Source organism: Syngnathoides biaculeatus, chromosome 19 (genome assembly GCF_019802595.1).
Source record: "Syngnathoides biaculeatus isolate LvHL_M chromosome 19, ASM1980259v1, whole genome shotgun sequence".
Lineage (NCBI taxonomy): Eukaryota > Metazoa > Chordata > Actinopteri > Syngnathiformes > Syngnathidae > Syngnathoides > Syngnathoides biaculeatus.
The window spans coordinates 16,854,134-16,872,426 of NC_084658.1; the positions used below are offsets into that span (position 1 = coordinate 16,854,134).

Sequence of the window (18,293 nt, forward strand, 5' to 3'; positions counted from 1 at the left end):
GGGTTAGGGAGAATCTCTAGATCCCGCAAAGGAAATTTGAGCAAAAGATTGAGTAAGTCAAATGTCAAGGTTACCAAAACTAGACCCTTTGATGTTGCCAACTCAGTGACGAGACGGGACACCCCTAACCCCCCCCCCCCCCCACCACCCCTCCAAGACTCTCTGGTCCTGCCATCTGTATTCCAAACTTGTAGCTAACAGATGGCACCATTGGCATTTTAGACCAAAACAACTCGCTCCAGTACACAAGCTCGTGTTGACGATTTCACATTAAGTATGTGCTCAGTGGGTTATGGTGCAGGTTTATTGTCATGCAATGGGATATTTTAGGACCCTCCCCGAAAAACAAAAAAATGTTTGGACTGCAATTGCCTTCTAAAACTCACTCAATCATGCGAAATTTCGGACCGGGAGTCCAAACGACGCCGAAGAGCAACTTCAGTGATAAAGCCAACAAACTGTGAAGTCGAGCGACGCGTTTTAAAAGTTTTGAGGAGTCGACGAGGACACGCGAGCCGCAACTCATCTTGACGCAACGACTCAAAGAAGTGAAAGCGAGACGAGGTCAGACACACAAACGGAATTCGGCTCAAAGGCGCGACCCGGCGCCACGGCGTGCGCGCTTGTGTCACATTGCGTCAAACAGACGGAACGCGCAGCCGCTAATCCTCGCCGACGTCTTAACGGGAAGACAAACACCTTTTAAGGCAGATGCTCCCCACCGGCAGAAACCAGTCCTGTCAGATGGTGAAGTTCAAAGGATAAATGACGATTTATTATTATTATTATTTTTTTATTTTTTTTTTTACGATAACCAGATGTACGGATTAGAACACTGACTCGGACCGTTTTTATAAATAGTACGGAGCAAATCCGTTTTCCTCGCCTGAAGTTTTCTTCTTTATCTGGAAGTGTGCGCGGTGTCGGCACTTTATCTATGCTAATTCTAAAGCTCGCTGACCTCATTTTCAATATGACGCAAAGCGTCCCGTCTGCCAGTGTTTTAAGACAGGAAACGCCGCATTTGTGAAAAACTCTTCCGATTTGAAAATGTGTCAAATTTGAGTTGGCCAAAGAAGAAAAAAAAGTGAGATCAAGGTAACCTGTTGTGAATTTAGCTTCCTTTCAGAGAACAGCAGGTTGTGCAAAAATGGCAGAAACGTTGAACAACGGGTCGTGCGTTCAAAAGAGCCAATTAAGGTCGACTGCAAGCCTAACGTGGGTTTTAGGTGCATGGTGAAATTTCACCAGAAAGCCAAACATCACTAGGTGGATTTAAAAAAAAAAAAAAATGATCAAATGGGTACACGGTGCTTGTCAGCAGTCGCAGTTTCCAACCGAAGCATTTGCGGATTGACGGCGGAACGGAACAGTGATTTCCTTGGCAAAACTGTGACATCCCGGGCGGGAGTACCAAGCTCAGTTTGAATCGTTAAGGCCCAAAGACACTTCAAGGACAAACTCATCTTACCCCCGTGAACAATGCGAGAAGGTCTTTTGATGTCAAGCCGACGGCGCCTTTTACGAGCCACCTTGGCCCAAGTCAGCGTCGGACTGAGGACGGCGGCGCTCGTTCTTTGCATTGTTTGCGCTGCGATTTATCGGCGAGCTAATGGCCGCGTCCGCGCATGATAATGACTGTGCAAACAGAGTACGGAACACCCCCCCACCACACCCCCACCCAACGGACCGTCCTACGGGGCGTACCTGGTGTCAACAGGATAACAGAGGTAACGATCAGCGAGCAGATGACCAGAATGACAAGGAGGGCGATCGCTATTCCCTTCCAGTTCCTCTGCGGTGGGTTGCTGCCCACCAACTCCTGCAGGAAAAAAAAAAAAAAAAAAGAACGAAAGTGTGGGGGGGGGGGTGGAGAGAGAGAGAGAGAGAGATGCATTGAGGAAGTCAATCAGAGTGCAATTTGCACGGAGATGAAGACAGGATGACAGAAAATTGAAAGGAGCACTGATGGAAATAACAAACGAGTGAGTACAACACCATCGCTCCGCAGCTAACAAGATGAATCAGAGGAAGCACAGTAAAATGGGGGGGGGGGGGCGTGCAAACAGTTGCCGCCTCGTAGATTTCAAGGAGAAAAACAACGGTGGCGGTAGGAGGAGGAGGAAGGTGATGAATTTTGTTAATGATCCGCGCACGGGGCCGCCGACGGATTTGACAGGCAAAGACAACCGGTGACACATCTGCGCGTTCAACGCATGGCGGCGGATGAGGAGAGGCGAGGTGGGGAGGGGGTCTCGGGGCTTGCCAGTTAAAAACAACCTTGCAAAAGTACAGGGGCAAAATATAGCCTCTATCTCGTAGCATTTGGGACAAAATGTAGCTGTAGAAATCGAGTACTAATCCGAATCCCCACAAATTTGCCAGAAAAACGGGGGAAAAATTCTACAGAACGCAACGGAACGCAGTTTTGCAAGGCGTTCGGAACAACACGGCAGCAACACATAGTGCGAACTTTCAAAATCTGCAAGGAATTGAAGGCCCCCCCCCCCCCCAAAAAAAAAAAAAAAAAGGTTTATGAGCCACAAGATGGGGACTTTTCAGTTAGGAGAGGCTCAATCTTGTCGAAATGAATCTCCTGACCTTGAAAAATCACAATTTCAAAAATGTATTTAATTCGATTTGGATTATCATTGATATTAACGTGTTTTTAAAGCTTAATACCCGTTCGCTGCCATTGACGGAGTTAGAAGTCAAATATCCTTCCTCATGTTTTCTGCCTCGAGTTTGTTGCCACATTCTGTTGGGCCAGCTAGTTTTTATATATTATAGAGTATTTGTGAAGTCATCGTGGTGATCTGACCTCTTAGCACCATCGACACATCTGTTGCTGACCGATACTCTCAAACCTGAGTAGCACCTGCAACATTTGCACAATCGACGCTGTCCCAGACTATCGCACGACTTTAAACTGCATACACTCCTTGAAGTCTTGACACCCTTTGCAATATGATCAAATTGCCCAATCCTCGAAGACTCTCCATCTTAAAAAAAAAAAAAAAAAAATGTTTCCTGTCAATTGATTGTCTTCTATCGTACTCAACATGTATGTTGTACTGGGAAGGCTCCAACTACCGAATACGAATTTTTCGTGTTGTTGTTTACATACTTGGCCAATAACGTGGATTCTGATAACAATGTGTTGCTTTTCATACAACTCATTTTTAGTCAGACATTCTGGAACTCTTTAATCACAAAAGCCGAGGTTCCACTGTAGCTCCTTGGCACCGAGATGCCGCCAAAGCAATACTTTTATACCCGAGAAGCCTTCGGCCAGAGCACAAAAACGTGAATATGTGAATACCACAGAAGATAGGTGGGGGGGGGGTGAACAGGAATTTACTTGTAGCGAATTACAAGTTTGTGGGAAGAACTGCTGTTCACAACAGGTTAGGTACCAGTTTTTTTGGCGGGGGAATGTTGGAGGAAATCAGAAAACCCTGCAGAAAATCCATCCAAAATGGAAAAATCCCCAAATCCCAACTCCACACGGGAAAGACGATTCGAAGCCGCATTCCAAAAATCTCAAAATTTACCACGATGAGTACCCAAAACGTTACTAGCCGTGATCACCGAGTGTTCAGTCCGAAAGGGTCCCAAGTCCAAACCGTGGGTGGAGGATGATTAGCTTCCTAATTAGTTTAAAGAAGATAAAGAAGTGAGCAAAAGCGGCAGTCGGGAACTAATGAGAACACGCGAGCGCTCTAATGAAGATATGAGTAGCTCGACAAGAGAGCCGACCTCCGGGTGACCCCCCCGCGCGCCCCTCCTAGCTCTCACACCTTAATTGAAAAAGAGCCCGAGGCGTCGTTAGCGGGCCGAACGGGACCGGCCGACCCTATTCGACGAGCCTTCATTAGCACGGAAGCCAGTTTCTGAGCAAAATGGCGAACTACAGCGGCAAAAAAAAAAAAAAAAAGAAGCAGAACCGATTTTGGACAATTTGGAGGCGCGCTAAGTCGTCGATCCCGCGCGCCCACGCAAAATTCTATTTTCTGGTAATTATGTGCTGATCTTCTGCTTTTTTTGACACAAAGCTTCTTTCAGCTGGACCGCAAATCCCAGCGCGGAAAGCGGGCGCGCGTCACTTTGCCAGCGTCGCCGTTTGTAGCGAGCGCCCACCGACGACGGAAAATAGCGACGGGATTGGAGCTACTTTGCTGTCATTATGGGATGTGTGCAGAGCGGGAGAGCAACGCCCCGCTGATTATTGACATTTATTGGGCTGCTTTGTGCTCGCCTATAAATGTGGACTCTGGCTCGCGTGCGGATTGTGCAAGCGACACTTCTCACCGCAGCACAAACGTCAACGCTAACGCTTGCGTTGTGTTGTGAGCAGGACATTGTGCACATTAGCGGCACATTGCCTGGTTGTTAGCGTTGTTATGAGCATGAGCATTCCGAGATGTTTACTATCAAATTAAACGAAGAGTTCAGGTTTTGAAACAACCACGACTTCATGCTTTGTTCATGCTAACACATAACTCGCGGTTCTCGAGTTATTAATACGTTTGAACATAAATGGTTCAGCAACACACGTAGACAGCAGTCACTCACTATCATTTGTGTATTTACTTGTATACTCAACATACATTATACTTTATATGCACTTGTATATTTTTCCAGAGCAATTTATTGTAGTTATGACGACAGCGCTAGCATATGTTCAAGCGCTTTCCTCCGGGCTACAAAGTGCATTGCTAATTGCACGTAAGGGGCGGAGCTACGAGCACACCTTCGCCTCGATTGGTGGACGGACGGCCGCACGGCAACAACTCAACGAAACAAAAACAAAATCACGGCCGGCGACGGAGCGAGGCACAGATTGTTTTAGGTATTCCCGTCGCGGCGGCGGCGTCGCCAGCGTGAAGAATTGAAAAGTAACTTTTCTTTTGTTCTTATCGGATTCGGGCGCCGTCATTCCGCGAGGCAGCGGCGGCCGCTACGGCGAAAAATAAATTGCCGTCATGGAAACATTGCGCGGCGGCGCGCACGCACTTCCTGGAAATGAGATGGCGCCGGCATCCTCGCGTTTCCGGGCGCCGGGGTCTCATAAAAAGCGGGCCCCGCTGGTGTTTGCTCGGCCTAATGTATTCCGGCCCGCTGATTTTTGTTTTTTTGTTTTTTTTTTATCGCCTCCCCAGACAAAATATGAACAACCACATGAAAAGAATAGACTCTCGCACTCTTATCGCCGCCATTATGTTTGACTGAAGCGCTCTCTGGATGAAGAAAAAAAAAAAAAATGAGACCGTTATGGGAACGCTTCCTCGCCGTTGATTGATAAACAAAAACAAACAAAACGCAAACGTGCCATTTTTTGGGGGAGGGAGAATCCGAGAGGCAGTTCAAAGACATCAAAACCGTAAGAAGACCGGATAATAAATCACATTGTGGGGCCGTCTTTGTGTTTGCTGGACTCTCGCCGGGTCTCCATGGCAACCTCTTCCATAAACACCCCCCCCCCCCCCCCGCTGTTTGACTTCCCGTTGCTGCTCTTTGTGGATGAGCACGTTCGCCGAACTGCACTTCCTGCCCCGAGTCCAAGTCGGGCGCCACCCGTCGGCTTGACTGAGATGTCTTCAAAATTAATAAAAAAGGAAGTCGCGTGTGTTCCAAAAGCTTCCAAAGTCTGACAAGTTCCAAAGTTGGAAACTTTCAATTGCGTACTCTTCCTCGCTGCTCGACTTGGCCGCCAGACGGCGGGCGGGCCCAAAGTTCAGCGACGTGACGGCGGCCGCGGCGAGCGACGGTGTGCGTCCAGCCTGCCTTTTAACACAAACCACAGCAAGAGTTTGCGCGGCGCTCAATTGCCGAGAAAACAAGTGGACACGCCGCGCGCTCACGCCCGCGACCCTCGATCGATACGCGGCGAAGGAACGGCGGCTAACGAGGGTTTGGGGTGAGTCGATAGCGTCTGACCGCGAGCGGAGGTGGGCGAGCCCGTCGATGTTGCTTTGTCGGCTCCCCGGCCGATCGCGTCCGACGACGGGAAAATCGTTGATAACGGGCGGCGGAAACGACCGCCGTTGTCATTTTATGAACTGTAATACGAGATCCGCACGCAAACTGAGCAGCTGGTGAAGCAGCATGCGGCTCGCTGTCTTCTTCATAATCGTTATCCGTTACTATCCCATCGGTGGAAGGAAAGATCCGCGCGGAACTACGCAAAACCAAAACTGCAACTTTTAGCGTCACAGGCTGCTGCATGTGATTAGCTCATTAGCGGGTGAAGCAGCATGTGGTTCAATACTTTGTCATCTTTCGGCTCTGAGAATTGCAGGGAAAAAAATGGCAATTTTCAAGAACAAACTTGGATGTGTGATCATTTGTTTCTGCACACGGTGAAGCAGCATGTGGCTCCTGCTCTTCTGTCAAAATATCTCGGGTGTCACCGATTGAGGCAGACTTTCCACTCGATCTTTGTCATATGCTGGAACGACTCTTTTACGTCCACCGTCCCCCCCCAAAACGACGAGGGCTGAATTTCATTTCGGAGTCTCGACCTTGAACGCGATGACGCGCTCTCCACTCTTAACGGACCCTCCAAGCCGTCGGTCGCCCCCCACGGGGCAGCTTATCCAAATTACCGCCGCCTGATTTTACAATTTCACTCAGCCGTCGCGTCGCCGTCAGGATTCAGAGGTGCCAAAGTTTCACCGTTGAGGCGGACGATCGAAAACAATCCTCGGTTGCTATCAGATCATCACGTTTCACGTCTTCTCTGATAACAACGAGGACAAAAAAGATCAGCTCAAGTCAAGTCCTCGTCGCTGAGATCCGAGGTGGACTTTTGAGACAAACGGCCGAGCGGCTTCGTGCATTTTTCAAGGCGGCCAAGAAAGGAGGGGCGAAATAAAAGCGAACGCGATGTCATCTTAAAGAGACGCGAAAGGCGATCCCCGCTGGCGGACGGCCGGCAGCTGGCGACCAAAACGCGGGGCCCGGGCGTAATTGGGAGCTTTATTGATTTCCGGGACGTCGTCACGCCCGAGGTGACCTTTTGTTGGGGAAAAATTGCTCCATTAGCCGCTTTATTCGGGCACCTGCCGGCTATCGCGCGCCATTATCGCGCAATAAGAGTTCTCGGGGCAGTAAAACGCCAGCCGTGTGCCGATACGCGGGCCCGCCGACGACAGCCCGACTGATTGGAACCTTCACGAGTTCACCTGGCGAGCGGCGGGCGGGTCGCCGTCGTAAGGAAAATCACTTTCGCCGCGTTCGAGCCGCTGCGTAAAAAAAACATAAATATCTCATTTCGCACTGTAGCGGCTCTTCAAAACCACTTCAGTCACTTGAGACCAACAACGCGGCTTTAACTTCGATTTGTAATTCGGAGAGGACGAAATCCGAGAGCCAAGAAATATCGTTCAGGCTTGGAGTGGCAAAGTCTTGCTGGTGCCAAAACGGCAAACAAATTATTTTCAGGTAGAAAGTCACGACTTTACCTAAACAACGGAATGGGAGGTTCCGTGTTTGAACTCCTTTGACTGTGGGAAAAAAAGCCAGTCCGACCGTACTTGGCGGCATTCGCCACATTTCTCCATTATCGCTACCTCGCATAACCGATTAAAAAAAGAAATTCATGACACGCGTGGAAACGTGCAGAATTGCAATTGCTGCTAATTGGCACCTTGCACAATAGAAATGAAAGCGGTTTGAAATAATCCATTAAGTAAATTAAAAAAAAAAAAAAAAAATGGACGCCACTTCGAGGTACTTCTACACGATGTGAGCGACCGACTGTATATTTCGGGTGACCGGCAGTCCCGCCCGTTTTCCGTGATCGTCACCACCTTGCACATTAGAAATAAACAGATCGACTAGAAATAATCCTCAAAGTCCGGAATCTCAAACGAACGCCATCACTCGTGTGGACAGGCGAACGCCGTGAGACCACCTTGAACAGTCAAAACAATCCAGACTCAGCCAGTTGGGCCAACCCGAATCGCATGAGCGGCGCAGCGAGGTGAGCGGGATCAATAGTTCAAACCCCCCCCACCCCCCCCACGCTGTCTTTTCATTCGACATCGATCCGTCACGTCCGCTCGTGTCCGACCGAGCGCCCGGCGGGTTAGCTTGGACTTACGTGCCGGGCGAGCGTCTGAAAAGGTCGATCGTGGGAGTTCCACCTTTTCTCAAACAGGAAGATTTCTGGTCATTAGGAGATGAGACCAAGCTAAATGTGACTGATAAAGATCCACTCGGGTGGGGGGGGGGGTCGTCTCTGCATAAAGCACAGCGCTGTACTTAATGTATACGGTACGTGTCGGACAACGGAGAAGCGATCGATCTCACGGGCTCGAAGCGCTGCAGTGCGGGGCCGCTAATTGCCGACGCGGGGGCAGGCCAAATCGAGTCCTTCGCGAGAGGATTTTAGTCACGCTAGCTTTCAGCCCGCGAGCTCGACGTGCGAAACGTGGACCGGCGGAAGGGTTGCAAAGAGGCAGCTTGATCACATTTTGTCCATTTCGTTGGGGAAGGAATTTGCCAATGGACACCAGAAGAGTCGTCTCATACCAACAATTTTTTTTTTGGCAAATAAAGGTGGGGGGACGGGACGTTAGCTAGTTAGTTAGCGTTGTCTTAGAACAAGTCCTGTAAGATCTTTTCCCAAGAAATAAAAGACATTTTCAGTAGCTAAGATTTAATTCTTGAAAGAAGGATTTCAAGCCACGGTTCGGGTTTTAAAAGGTTCTCACGTTCCAAACTTGAAATTCTAATCAAGCCTTGGAAGCCGCGGGGCAAAGAATGATTCCAAGCCAAGATTCTGGTTTCAAAAAACGGGCTTCCAAGCAAGATTTAGGCTTGGAAGCGAGTGGTAACAGTTTTTTTTTTTTTTGGGGGGGGGGGGGGTTCGGCTGCCGCGTGGGCCGAGGACTGGCGCGAGCGCGGCGGCGCCTGCGAGCTCTTTCGGACACAGGTGGCGCCGTCGTCGTCGCCTGAACGGCGGACGAGCGGCGCCGCCAAGCGCCCGACGCGTCTCCCGGCCAAACTGCCGAGCAGACGCACGCGAGCCCGGCCTGTCGTTCAATTAGCGCTTCATAATCGCCGTGTCGATTCCAATCAATTGTTCCAAAATTGTGCGTTCGTCTCTCGCGACGATAATTGATGGAGTGACAGGCAAAACAATGAGGCAAAGAAATTGTGCGCGGCTTCACATTTGAGAGGCTGAAATCGGTCGATACTGCGTGCTGTAGGAAAGTACTGGAGACGGCATCAACGCTGCCACACAGAGGCAGAAATATGGCGCCGAAGCACTACTTTTACATTAGGCGCAGCTTTGTGTAAGCGGGTTTTTCAGCAAACCGAGGAAAGGTGTAAGGAAAATTATGAACATTTCTTGAGGGGAAGGGCGTCAATTATTCTTGGGGGGGCTGGTGGGGGGGGGGGAGGCTTTGGTTTTACTGGCTACGTCTGATGGCTAACGGAGGGTTTGGGGTGAAATGCGAAAGCAGAACAAAACGGCCCGCTTCCCACCGGGTCCGCAGACGCTCTCACGCTCGCCCGGCCGCGAGCGCTAAAAGGCAGATTATCGGGCCCGGGCCCGGGCCGCCGAAGGCGAAAGCCGAGCCCCCCCCCACCCTCATTAAACGCTCGACGCTGTGATCCGACTTTAAAGGCGGGCTGAGCCTCAAATAGCTGTGAGAAGAAGCTGAATAGCGACTACCCACAGGACTCGGCTCCGCTACTTGGCCGCGGGGTCCAGAAAACAGCTGCCACGTGTGATGAGTTTTACGTGGCGGCGGGTTTCATTTATATCCCGCCTCGTTCTACGCTGGACACAGTAATATTTGTCATCTTCCTCCAAAATTGATGTTCAAGACGGACATGTTGACGGGTCAGTACCACCAGCAGAAAAAAAAAAAAAAACCCAAAACATACAATCGGGTTTCAAATACTGCATTGCATAAAGCTTCAGAAATGTAATAAATTGATAATAAAAAAAAAGACCCCCCCAAATAATTCTCAAATTTTCATCAACCTCGGACCAATTCATTGATTTTGTCTCCAATTGAGGTTATCAGTGGTTGCCGTGACGACGATAGAGGCCCCGTGTGCCATTGTCACGCATTTCGAGCTCTTATGTCAACCACCGCTCACGATATTCGGAACTCAAAGCTACATGCGCTGCGCTTGGTAGGTTTCCAGAATTGGGGTACATTTTCTGTAGCCACGCCCTGTGAAATCAAAAATTATTAATTATTATTCATGCAAATGATGACAAAATGTCGCTGCAGCTGTAGTAAAAGTGAGCCCTCCCTTTTGATGATTAATTTACGTACCAACTAGAAAACTTTTATCACACACACATTTTAAATAGTTGTAATTATTCTCGAATTGTGCCTCGCAAAATGTAATCCTGTTCCTAAAATCTTTTTAGCCATCTATAGGAAGGGAAAAAAAAATTGAGCTACATGACTCAGCAGAAGCCTCAAACCAACAAAACACGAGTCATAAACCAGAACGAGATATGATACAACTTTTTCCTTTCTTTCTTCGATTGCGGCGCAACTAATACAGCTAGCAACAATTGCGAGCATTTTGCACAACAATCGCGGTGCCTGCAGGTGGCGCCATCGCCAAGATAGCGCGCTAAACTCCGGCCGGGCTTTCCACTAATCGGCCATTTGCGGAACCTCACGCCGACAAACCCAGGAAACTGGTTTGCGGACTCCCCGTGTATGCTACGCTAACGTGCACGGCTACGGTTTGATTGCCAAACTAAAATGTCGTTTTCTTTATGGCTGATGTCCTTGGACAAACGCGTATCATTTTTCTATCCCAATAAGACATTGCAGATGAGTCACTGATGGCATCGACACCCGCGTGGGTTCGATTCCCGCTCAGCGATGGTGTCGACATCTGGCCTGCGACTGACTGGCGACCACTTCAGGACGTAGTCTGCCTTTTGCCCGAAGTTAGCTAGGATAGGCTCCGGCTGTCCCGCAACCCTTGTGAGGCTAAGCAGCTCGGATAATGACATAACATGACATTGCAGATGTTTCAAGTTCCTTCTTTGCCACTCACACGAGTGCTTGGACCTGTTTTGCCGAATCTGGAAGCAGCTGGCGCAACTATCGGATTGCAAGTGCTGAAATGCAAGCGGCTTTGTGAGGAACGCCGTGGAAAGGAACCGTAGCGGACTTCTGCACGGCTACTGGACCTCAAAACTGCTCAAATTAATTAATTTTTCCACCACCCAGATGGCGGGGGATTCAAGAACCACACGACGAGTGAGATCGTACGGTTGCGCAAGTGAGCACACCCGGCTTGCGGTGTGCCGAATATGAACCGATCGCGTTCAAAGTCCTCATCAACGGGAGCGAGTACACACCTGTCAGCATTTAATATGACCCCCCCCCAACCCCCCGAAACAAAGTCCAGATGTTCTAGCGGGCTTTTCCTGCCATTTAGGTTGTCACATCTTACAGCACAGACAGATTCCACAGCATTGAATTCTGTTTTCCGTACGTGGACGAAATATTGATTATTCTCGCTCCTGCTCAGTTTATTCCTCGATGTGCCCCCCCCCCCCCCGCAGTTAGAAGCGCTGGAGTTTATTTCATTTCTGACTCGGCACACGTAGTCGTCGTCACAAAACGCCGATGACTATTCTCGCTGTTCAATTTTGAATTGGACAATTTGAAATATGTCTTCATTTACAGCCGTCACTCAACATTTGACAGTGTTGCCGCTGTTGATTTCATCTGCGACTTAACGCATGGAAATATATATATATATATTTTTTTTCTTTCTATTCTCGCTCGCTTGCTTTTCACGTTCGCACGTATCGAGTTTACACATTTATGTACAGGTGCCGATGACATTCGCATGAATATGCAAATGGGCACACATTCATATTTCAATTAAATTTATTTTTCGCTGCTGTAAAAAAAAAAAAAAAAATTGGACTGATCAAAGTGTGTTATGTTATGTTATGTCCTCTCCTATAAAGTGACGGTTCGATCTCGCGTCCGATACGAAACGATCCAAACGATTGTTTTTGTTTTTGCCAGAAACGGACAAAGTCACATGATGTAGAGTTGATGACCGTGGCGATGTCACGTCATTGAGACGCCGTCAATCGCGTCGGCGCTTGCCACAGACACGCTACACATGAAGTTAATTGGACTGCAGCAAGGTGACGAGCACTTTGCCCCCCCCCCCCAACCCCATAGCCCCCCCCCCCCCCCACGAAAGGACCGCGATGGATGTGGCATGCCATCTGATTTTGGCCGCTACCTGCTCCTGCTGCTGCTGCTGAGCCGCTTTGAGCGCGTTGCCGTCCTTAGCTGTCGTCATATCGATCAAGCGGCGGCAGCAGCGGAATTAAATGTAAAAAAAATTTTTAAAAAATTAAAAAAAAAAAAAAATTAAGATGTGCGGCAGCAACCGGTGGGTGGCAGCTGAAGAAAGAAGCAGAAGGAGCTCACTCGGATGAGGAAGGTGAGGAAAGGACGGGGTGCTTGGGACTGAGAGGAAGAGGAGGGTGGTGAGGAAGAGGAGAGCGAGCGAGGGAGGGAAAGAGAGAGAGAGAGAGAGAGAGAGAGAGAGCGAGCGAGGGCTGTCGCCGGCGCCAACGCATCAATTCGAGACGGCGCGCATGCAAATGCGGCGCCGCGGACCTCCGCGCCGAATTCACGAGGAATCGGAGCTCATTGAATATGAATTAGCCGCCGCTGGAGCAGGATAATTAGCATCGCTAATAGGCTAACCGGAGAATAAATGTGCACGTTAGTCCCGTGTTTAATCAAATGAATAAAACTTGTGAGGATGGGCGGCTCGGAAAATTGGACGGGTGGAAAATTTCACAGGTTTCTATCAAAGTGCTGATCTGTGGATGCGGCGCAAGCAAAACAAGTAAACGCAGCAAAACTCAATGGACTCGAAAGTGGCTCTGGATCTTCACCCAGCACAGCCGTCTCGTCATAAGCAGAGAAACCGACAGGAACGACGTACGTTCGCTTCGCTCCGATAACGCAACGTATTTTGGATTGACGTCCGGAAGCCGTTTGGCCAGCCAAATCGACGGGACTCCGTCCGCACTTCCGGGCCCGCCTCCTCGGACGGCGTTCCCGGCCGGCTATTTACTCTCGCCGAGTCGCCGGGAGATGCGCGCTTATCGTAGATGAATACGTCCGTGTGCCGTTTGACTCGCTCTTTGGCGGGCGTTGATGCGCACTTAATTAAAACGGAGAGGCGGCGGAAGGCAATTACCCACAATCCCGAGCGGGGCGGCCGTGGGCGTGCACATGCGCATAACTTAACGCCGAAAGGTCGCCCTGTGAACAGGTCGGGCGTTCGCTGCGGGGAATGAAATTGTCGAGAAGTGCGACATCTTCCACTCTTCTGGGACGACTACTGATTCTTTTTATGGCTGTTTATGCATACATATCGTAATAAAATGACGTGAATCATTTGACATGTGTGAGATCAACAATAAATCTGAACTTTTCTTGAACTTGGTTCGGTTTGTGGATTTTTTTTTTTTTTGGGGGGGGGGGGTGACGACGCTTGGGGCGTCCTCGACTCCTCGACTCCTCGCACCTCGCTTTGTGTCGATTGCGTCGAGGCATCCGATTGACCCAAATGCTCCGGTGCAAAGTTCTTATGGATTCGTTGATCGGCGCCGCAGCGAAGACTGCGGTCGTGACGCAAAACCCGCCGACGGCGGAGTGGCGGCGACCGCGGGAGAGGAAAGGAAAGCCTCTTTCTCTCCGGTTCCCTCCTTCCTCTCCTCCCCCCTTTTTTTCTACCTCTCTTCCTCTCTATTACTACCCCTTCTTTTCTTTCCCTTCTTCCTTCCACCCCCACTCCCTTTCTTTCCATCCTCTCCCTCCCACTTCATCCCCCCACTCCCTCCTTTTTCTATCGCTCTTTCCTCCCTTTTCCTTTCCTTCCATCACCGTCTCTTCTTCCCTTCGTCCCACTCTTTCCCTCCATCCCTCTCCCTCTCTCTAACCTCCGGAGCGACGGCGCCCTCGGCGTCCTCCATCGTGTTTGTCAAACGAGTCTTGCCGAAGAGCACGGCGGCCGCCCGCAGGGTTGGCGGCGGGCGAGGAGGAGGAGGAGCCCGCCGAGCCTTCCGTCAAAACAAAGTCACAACGTTTTTTTTTTTTTTTTGCTATTTCGGAAGCGCGCCATCGGGGGCCGCGTGGCGTCGACGTCGGAATAAGCGCAACGCCGACGGATGAGTGTCGGACCTCGGCGGCCGAACGCCGTCTTCCCGCAGCGTAGACGACCGTGACTCACGGTCTTGAATATCTCACAAGTGAGTACACGCTCCTCTCAGTATTTCATCGAATCGTTTCATGGGACAGCGCCGAATGTATTACAGCGTAAATTTACTGTCCTCTCAAACGTGAAAGTCTATTGGCAACAAAAGCGAGAACGCCGCCGAGTGAAAAATGCACAAGTCGTGCCCAATTAGCGGTTTTCCCCGTGCGAGTCGTTAGTGTTACAAGGTCTCAGGTGTTCAATTTGATCTTCTCGACGCTCAGTAAAAGATGGCGTGGCAGAGAAACACCCGAGGTTCTGAAAAGAAGAGGAGGTTGCGCTCCTTTTGTCCTTTTGCACCCACGTAGATGATGTTCCTTCAGCCCGATTATTTCTTTGCACAGAAGTTTCTGTTCTTTCTTAATACTTTTTCTTTATAAACTTTGAAAAATGCTTGGAGTTTAGAAGTGCTTTCGAAACAAAGTCATATTTTTACATTTACACTTGAATTCGCCGCCAACCCTCCCACTTGACGCCTATTGCCGTCAATGGCAGTGAACGTCATTTTCATAAACTCCAAGGAAAGCTTTCAATTTGGACTTGTACCAAAATTCCCCTGATTTACTCGGAATGGAAATTCGGTGCAAACTTTACGGAAATCGTACAGACATTTGCTTGGAGTTGACACAAACAGTGTGACTCTTTGCACAGCGCAGTTTCATATTTACAACATGTAATTTTCCTAATACCTTTTTTTTTTTTCAAAACCTGCGAAACATTATAAGCATGCTGCATTAATTACTGAATACTCAATAAATCAGTCGTGAATGCACCTTGTGCAGAATTTGTGACGGGGGCTTAGGGTTGAACAGTAAAGCACTGCAGTAAAGGAATGCGGGTCGCGGAGACGCTCCCGTCTGGACCGAGGGGTCCTATAACGGAGCCGAGATTTTCGTGTTTGCAGTTGTCCACCGGTGCAGATACTTTTTAACGAGCCTCTCAAGAGGAAGAGAAGAGAAGAACGCATCATCGTGCTGACAGCAGCAAAAAAAAAAAAAAGCTTTTTTTTTTTCCCCGCTTTGTGTCGAGATCAGAGTTTGACCTCAGACGCGGCACGCACGCCGACCTCCGTTCCCTTTTGACGAGGACTTATAGAGGCGAGCCCCCCCCCCCCCCCGGAAAAATATTGATAGAACACCTGCGTGACTTTGAGCGGCCGCTAGAAAAGGAGAATCCAAATCGATGCGCGCCACTGACAAATAATCCTCCCCGGGGAGGAGATGACGAAGGCGCTGATTCAGCAGCGCGACCCGTCAAGACTTCTTGTTCTCGCCGGACGGACGCTTGTCGTAGGCCGACAATCTTCGGGTGCGTTTGAATGGAACGTTCAACTGGGGAAGGTTTGGAAATATTCCAGGTTGGACGGATGAACGGAAATGTCTCACGGGAGCGCTAGTGAACGTTTTTTTTTTTTTTTTCGTGCTTTTTACAGTGTACAGGCAAGTCCAAAGAAGAACGGGCAGAGAAGGTCCGCATCTATGTTACGCTAACTTCATAGTGCTTGTTCCCACGGAGCAGAGAATATGATTATCATATTTCCCTTGAATGTCGCTGAAGGTTTGTGTGAAATTACTGTTAAGGGTGATATTCATTTGCGTTAGCCCGTCTATGGTGTTTTACAATATGTTAGCGTTAAGCTATCAGACCTTCCTTAGCTGAAATGATAAGGTTTGGTTAAAAATGTAGGTGCCAATAAAAATCATTTGAATGTTTAGTTTGTCATGTGACAGTTTGCCAGTAAACTTCAACTCGGAGTCGCAAGCGGACGACTTGAAGCGAGCACGCCGTGCTTCTTCTTCGGAGAACAATGAGAGTGCGTTTGAATTAATTAAAACACAAACGAGTTCTTAAGAGTCCACAAGACGCTTGCTTGAATACAGGCCCATGAGCAAAAACACATTAGGCGTCATAATTACCGAAATCTTGCTCTCACAACAAAGAAATGACGAACAAGAATGCTCGACATGTACTGACAAGAAATAAGCCGGAAAATAACGGTTGCACGCCATCCTCGCTCGGGAACACGCACAATGAACGTCTGCGTTACGTAAATCAACGCCGGTCATTAATCCACGGTCGGGAAACGACCTCGCGGACCTGCCGACCATGTCAATGTCCTTGAATCCACGCAACTCGCGAAGACCGCCACGTCGTTCAATAGAAATGAATCTGAAGACTAGAAATTAACCACCCAGTCCAAAAAGAAAAGAGATGGCGCGTTAACCATATTCCAGGAAACTTCGCAGCGCTTTGTGGACTGTGGGCTGGGATATGCGCCAAGCAGGAAGACCAGAAAAATAATAAAAAAAGAAAGAAAACAAAGCGCTGATGTGGGATTTGAATTGACGTTTTTGTGAACGCGGCGAGATGAGCCCCCATTTTGCAGCCTTTCCCCGGCAACTCCTCGGTGAATAATGCACGAAAGGCGAAGCGCGTTCGTCAAATGTGCTGACCCGGACCGAGACGGCTGGCCGGCGTGGGCCTGCGACGCTCGCTTCAACCGCAGATGTATCATTTAGATATGAAAAAGTAGATTTCGACTGCATAAAATGCTGTTCAAAACGCTTGATCAATAAAGCACTTCGGGGGGAGGAACAATTACGCTGTAACAAGCAAAGTACAAATGTAAAAAAAAAAAAAAAAATCATAAAATGAGGAATACACGACTTCATTGCGGCTGCCAGTGGAACGTTTGACTCGCCGATATTTTTGAAAGCAGGAAATGATAAACGAAACGTGTTTTTGTAAATGTTCTAACCTTCTCAAATTAACTGTGAAAAAAACTTCATAAAAAAGTTAGAATACATCCTCGACGTTTAAAATCCAAAATCAGTTTCTCTGAGCTTCTCAAAAGGCTCGACTGGTGTTCCGTCGCGATCTCGAAACTGATGTCGGGTTTTGTTTGGACTTTGTTTCCGAGCTGTTTGACGAAAGGCGCACGTCGGCTGATAAAAGCCGTCTGCAAATAAAGCGCAAACTGCCACCTGTTCTTGGGCCTGAGGGATAGCTTAGGAAAAATAACATTACAAAAAAAAAAGATGGAAGCGTTCACAAAACCTGCCTGGGACGAAAATAAAAAAAAAAAAAAAAAACGTGGACGGCGCTTCTTGTGAGGGGCGTGGCCAGGCCACTGCAGTGGGCGGTGCCACCTCATTTGGGACACTAATGAAATAAGTACTTCAAGGTTTTGCCACGTAGCCATCAGACCTCCTTTCATGTTTTTGGACCTTGCCTCTAGCCTCGCGTTTTTGTGCCTTTGCCTGCTTGAACCGTGTATGACCTAAACATTATGCCTTTGCCTGGGAGTCCTGCATCTGGGTCCGCCCCTGTGCCGCTGGCCCATGACGTTATCCTTCATTTGAGCTAGTTCATTTTTTCCATCCCTGCAGTACATCAAGCTAATGATGACATCTCGTGTGAAAAGCGCGTCTCGGCGCCGGGCCGCAAAGCGACGTCGCAGCCAATTTGCGCCGGGGATGCCGCCAGAGGCAAATTGACATGCGAAAGCCGGCGCGGGGGCGCGTCGTGATGAAACCGTCCGGCCGTCGGATTGTCAGCCAAGTTCCACCCGAGGAGCGCGGCGTCAACGTGCTAATGAATTGACGGCGGCCCTCAAAGTGCACGTTACAAATCGTCTTTCGCGTTCGGTCGTTAGCGAGCGCGCAAAAACTAGGAAGCGGCGCACGCATTCGAAAGAGGCGGCGGACAAAAATCTTTTAAGTGCACTTGATTAACTCCCCGCTGACGCTTCACGTCAGCGGCGCTGGCGCCGCACTTAGCGGGACATTCGGAAGACGCTGAATAATTTTCCCCATCAGCAATTTAACAGAGCAGACAAACACAATTGTTTGATTTCTCCTGAAGCCATTAGCCACTTAAAATGTTTTTTAAAAAAAAAAAAAAAAAAAAAACTAAAACAGCGCAGTTGGCGGCCAAATTAGGCGGGATTTACACGCGTACTCGAAGCATAAGTGAAAAAAAAAAATACTGGATAT

General features: G+C 49.0%; 1 protein-coding gene across 3 annotated transcripts in view; it reads right to left on the bottom strand.

Moving 5' to 3' along the window:
• LOC133492653 (dipeptidyl aminopeptidase-like protein 6) overlaps positions 1-18,293 on the bottom strand; it is an 85,493-nt gene that overhangs the window by 35,985 nt on the left and 31,215 nt on the right. For all 3 annotated transcript variants that reach the window (XM_061805146.1, XM_061805147.1, XM_061805145.1), the window contains exon 2: positions 1,708-1,822. In XM_061805146.1, coding sequence (XP_061661130.1) covers positions 1,708-1,822 — 115 coding nt within the window. The remainder of the gene's footprint in view (positions 1-1,707; positions 1,823-18,293) is intronic.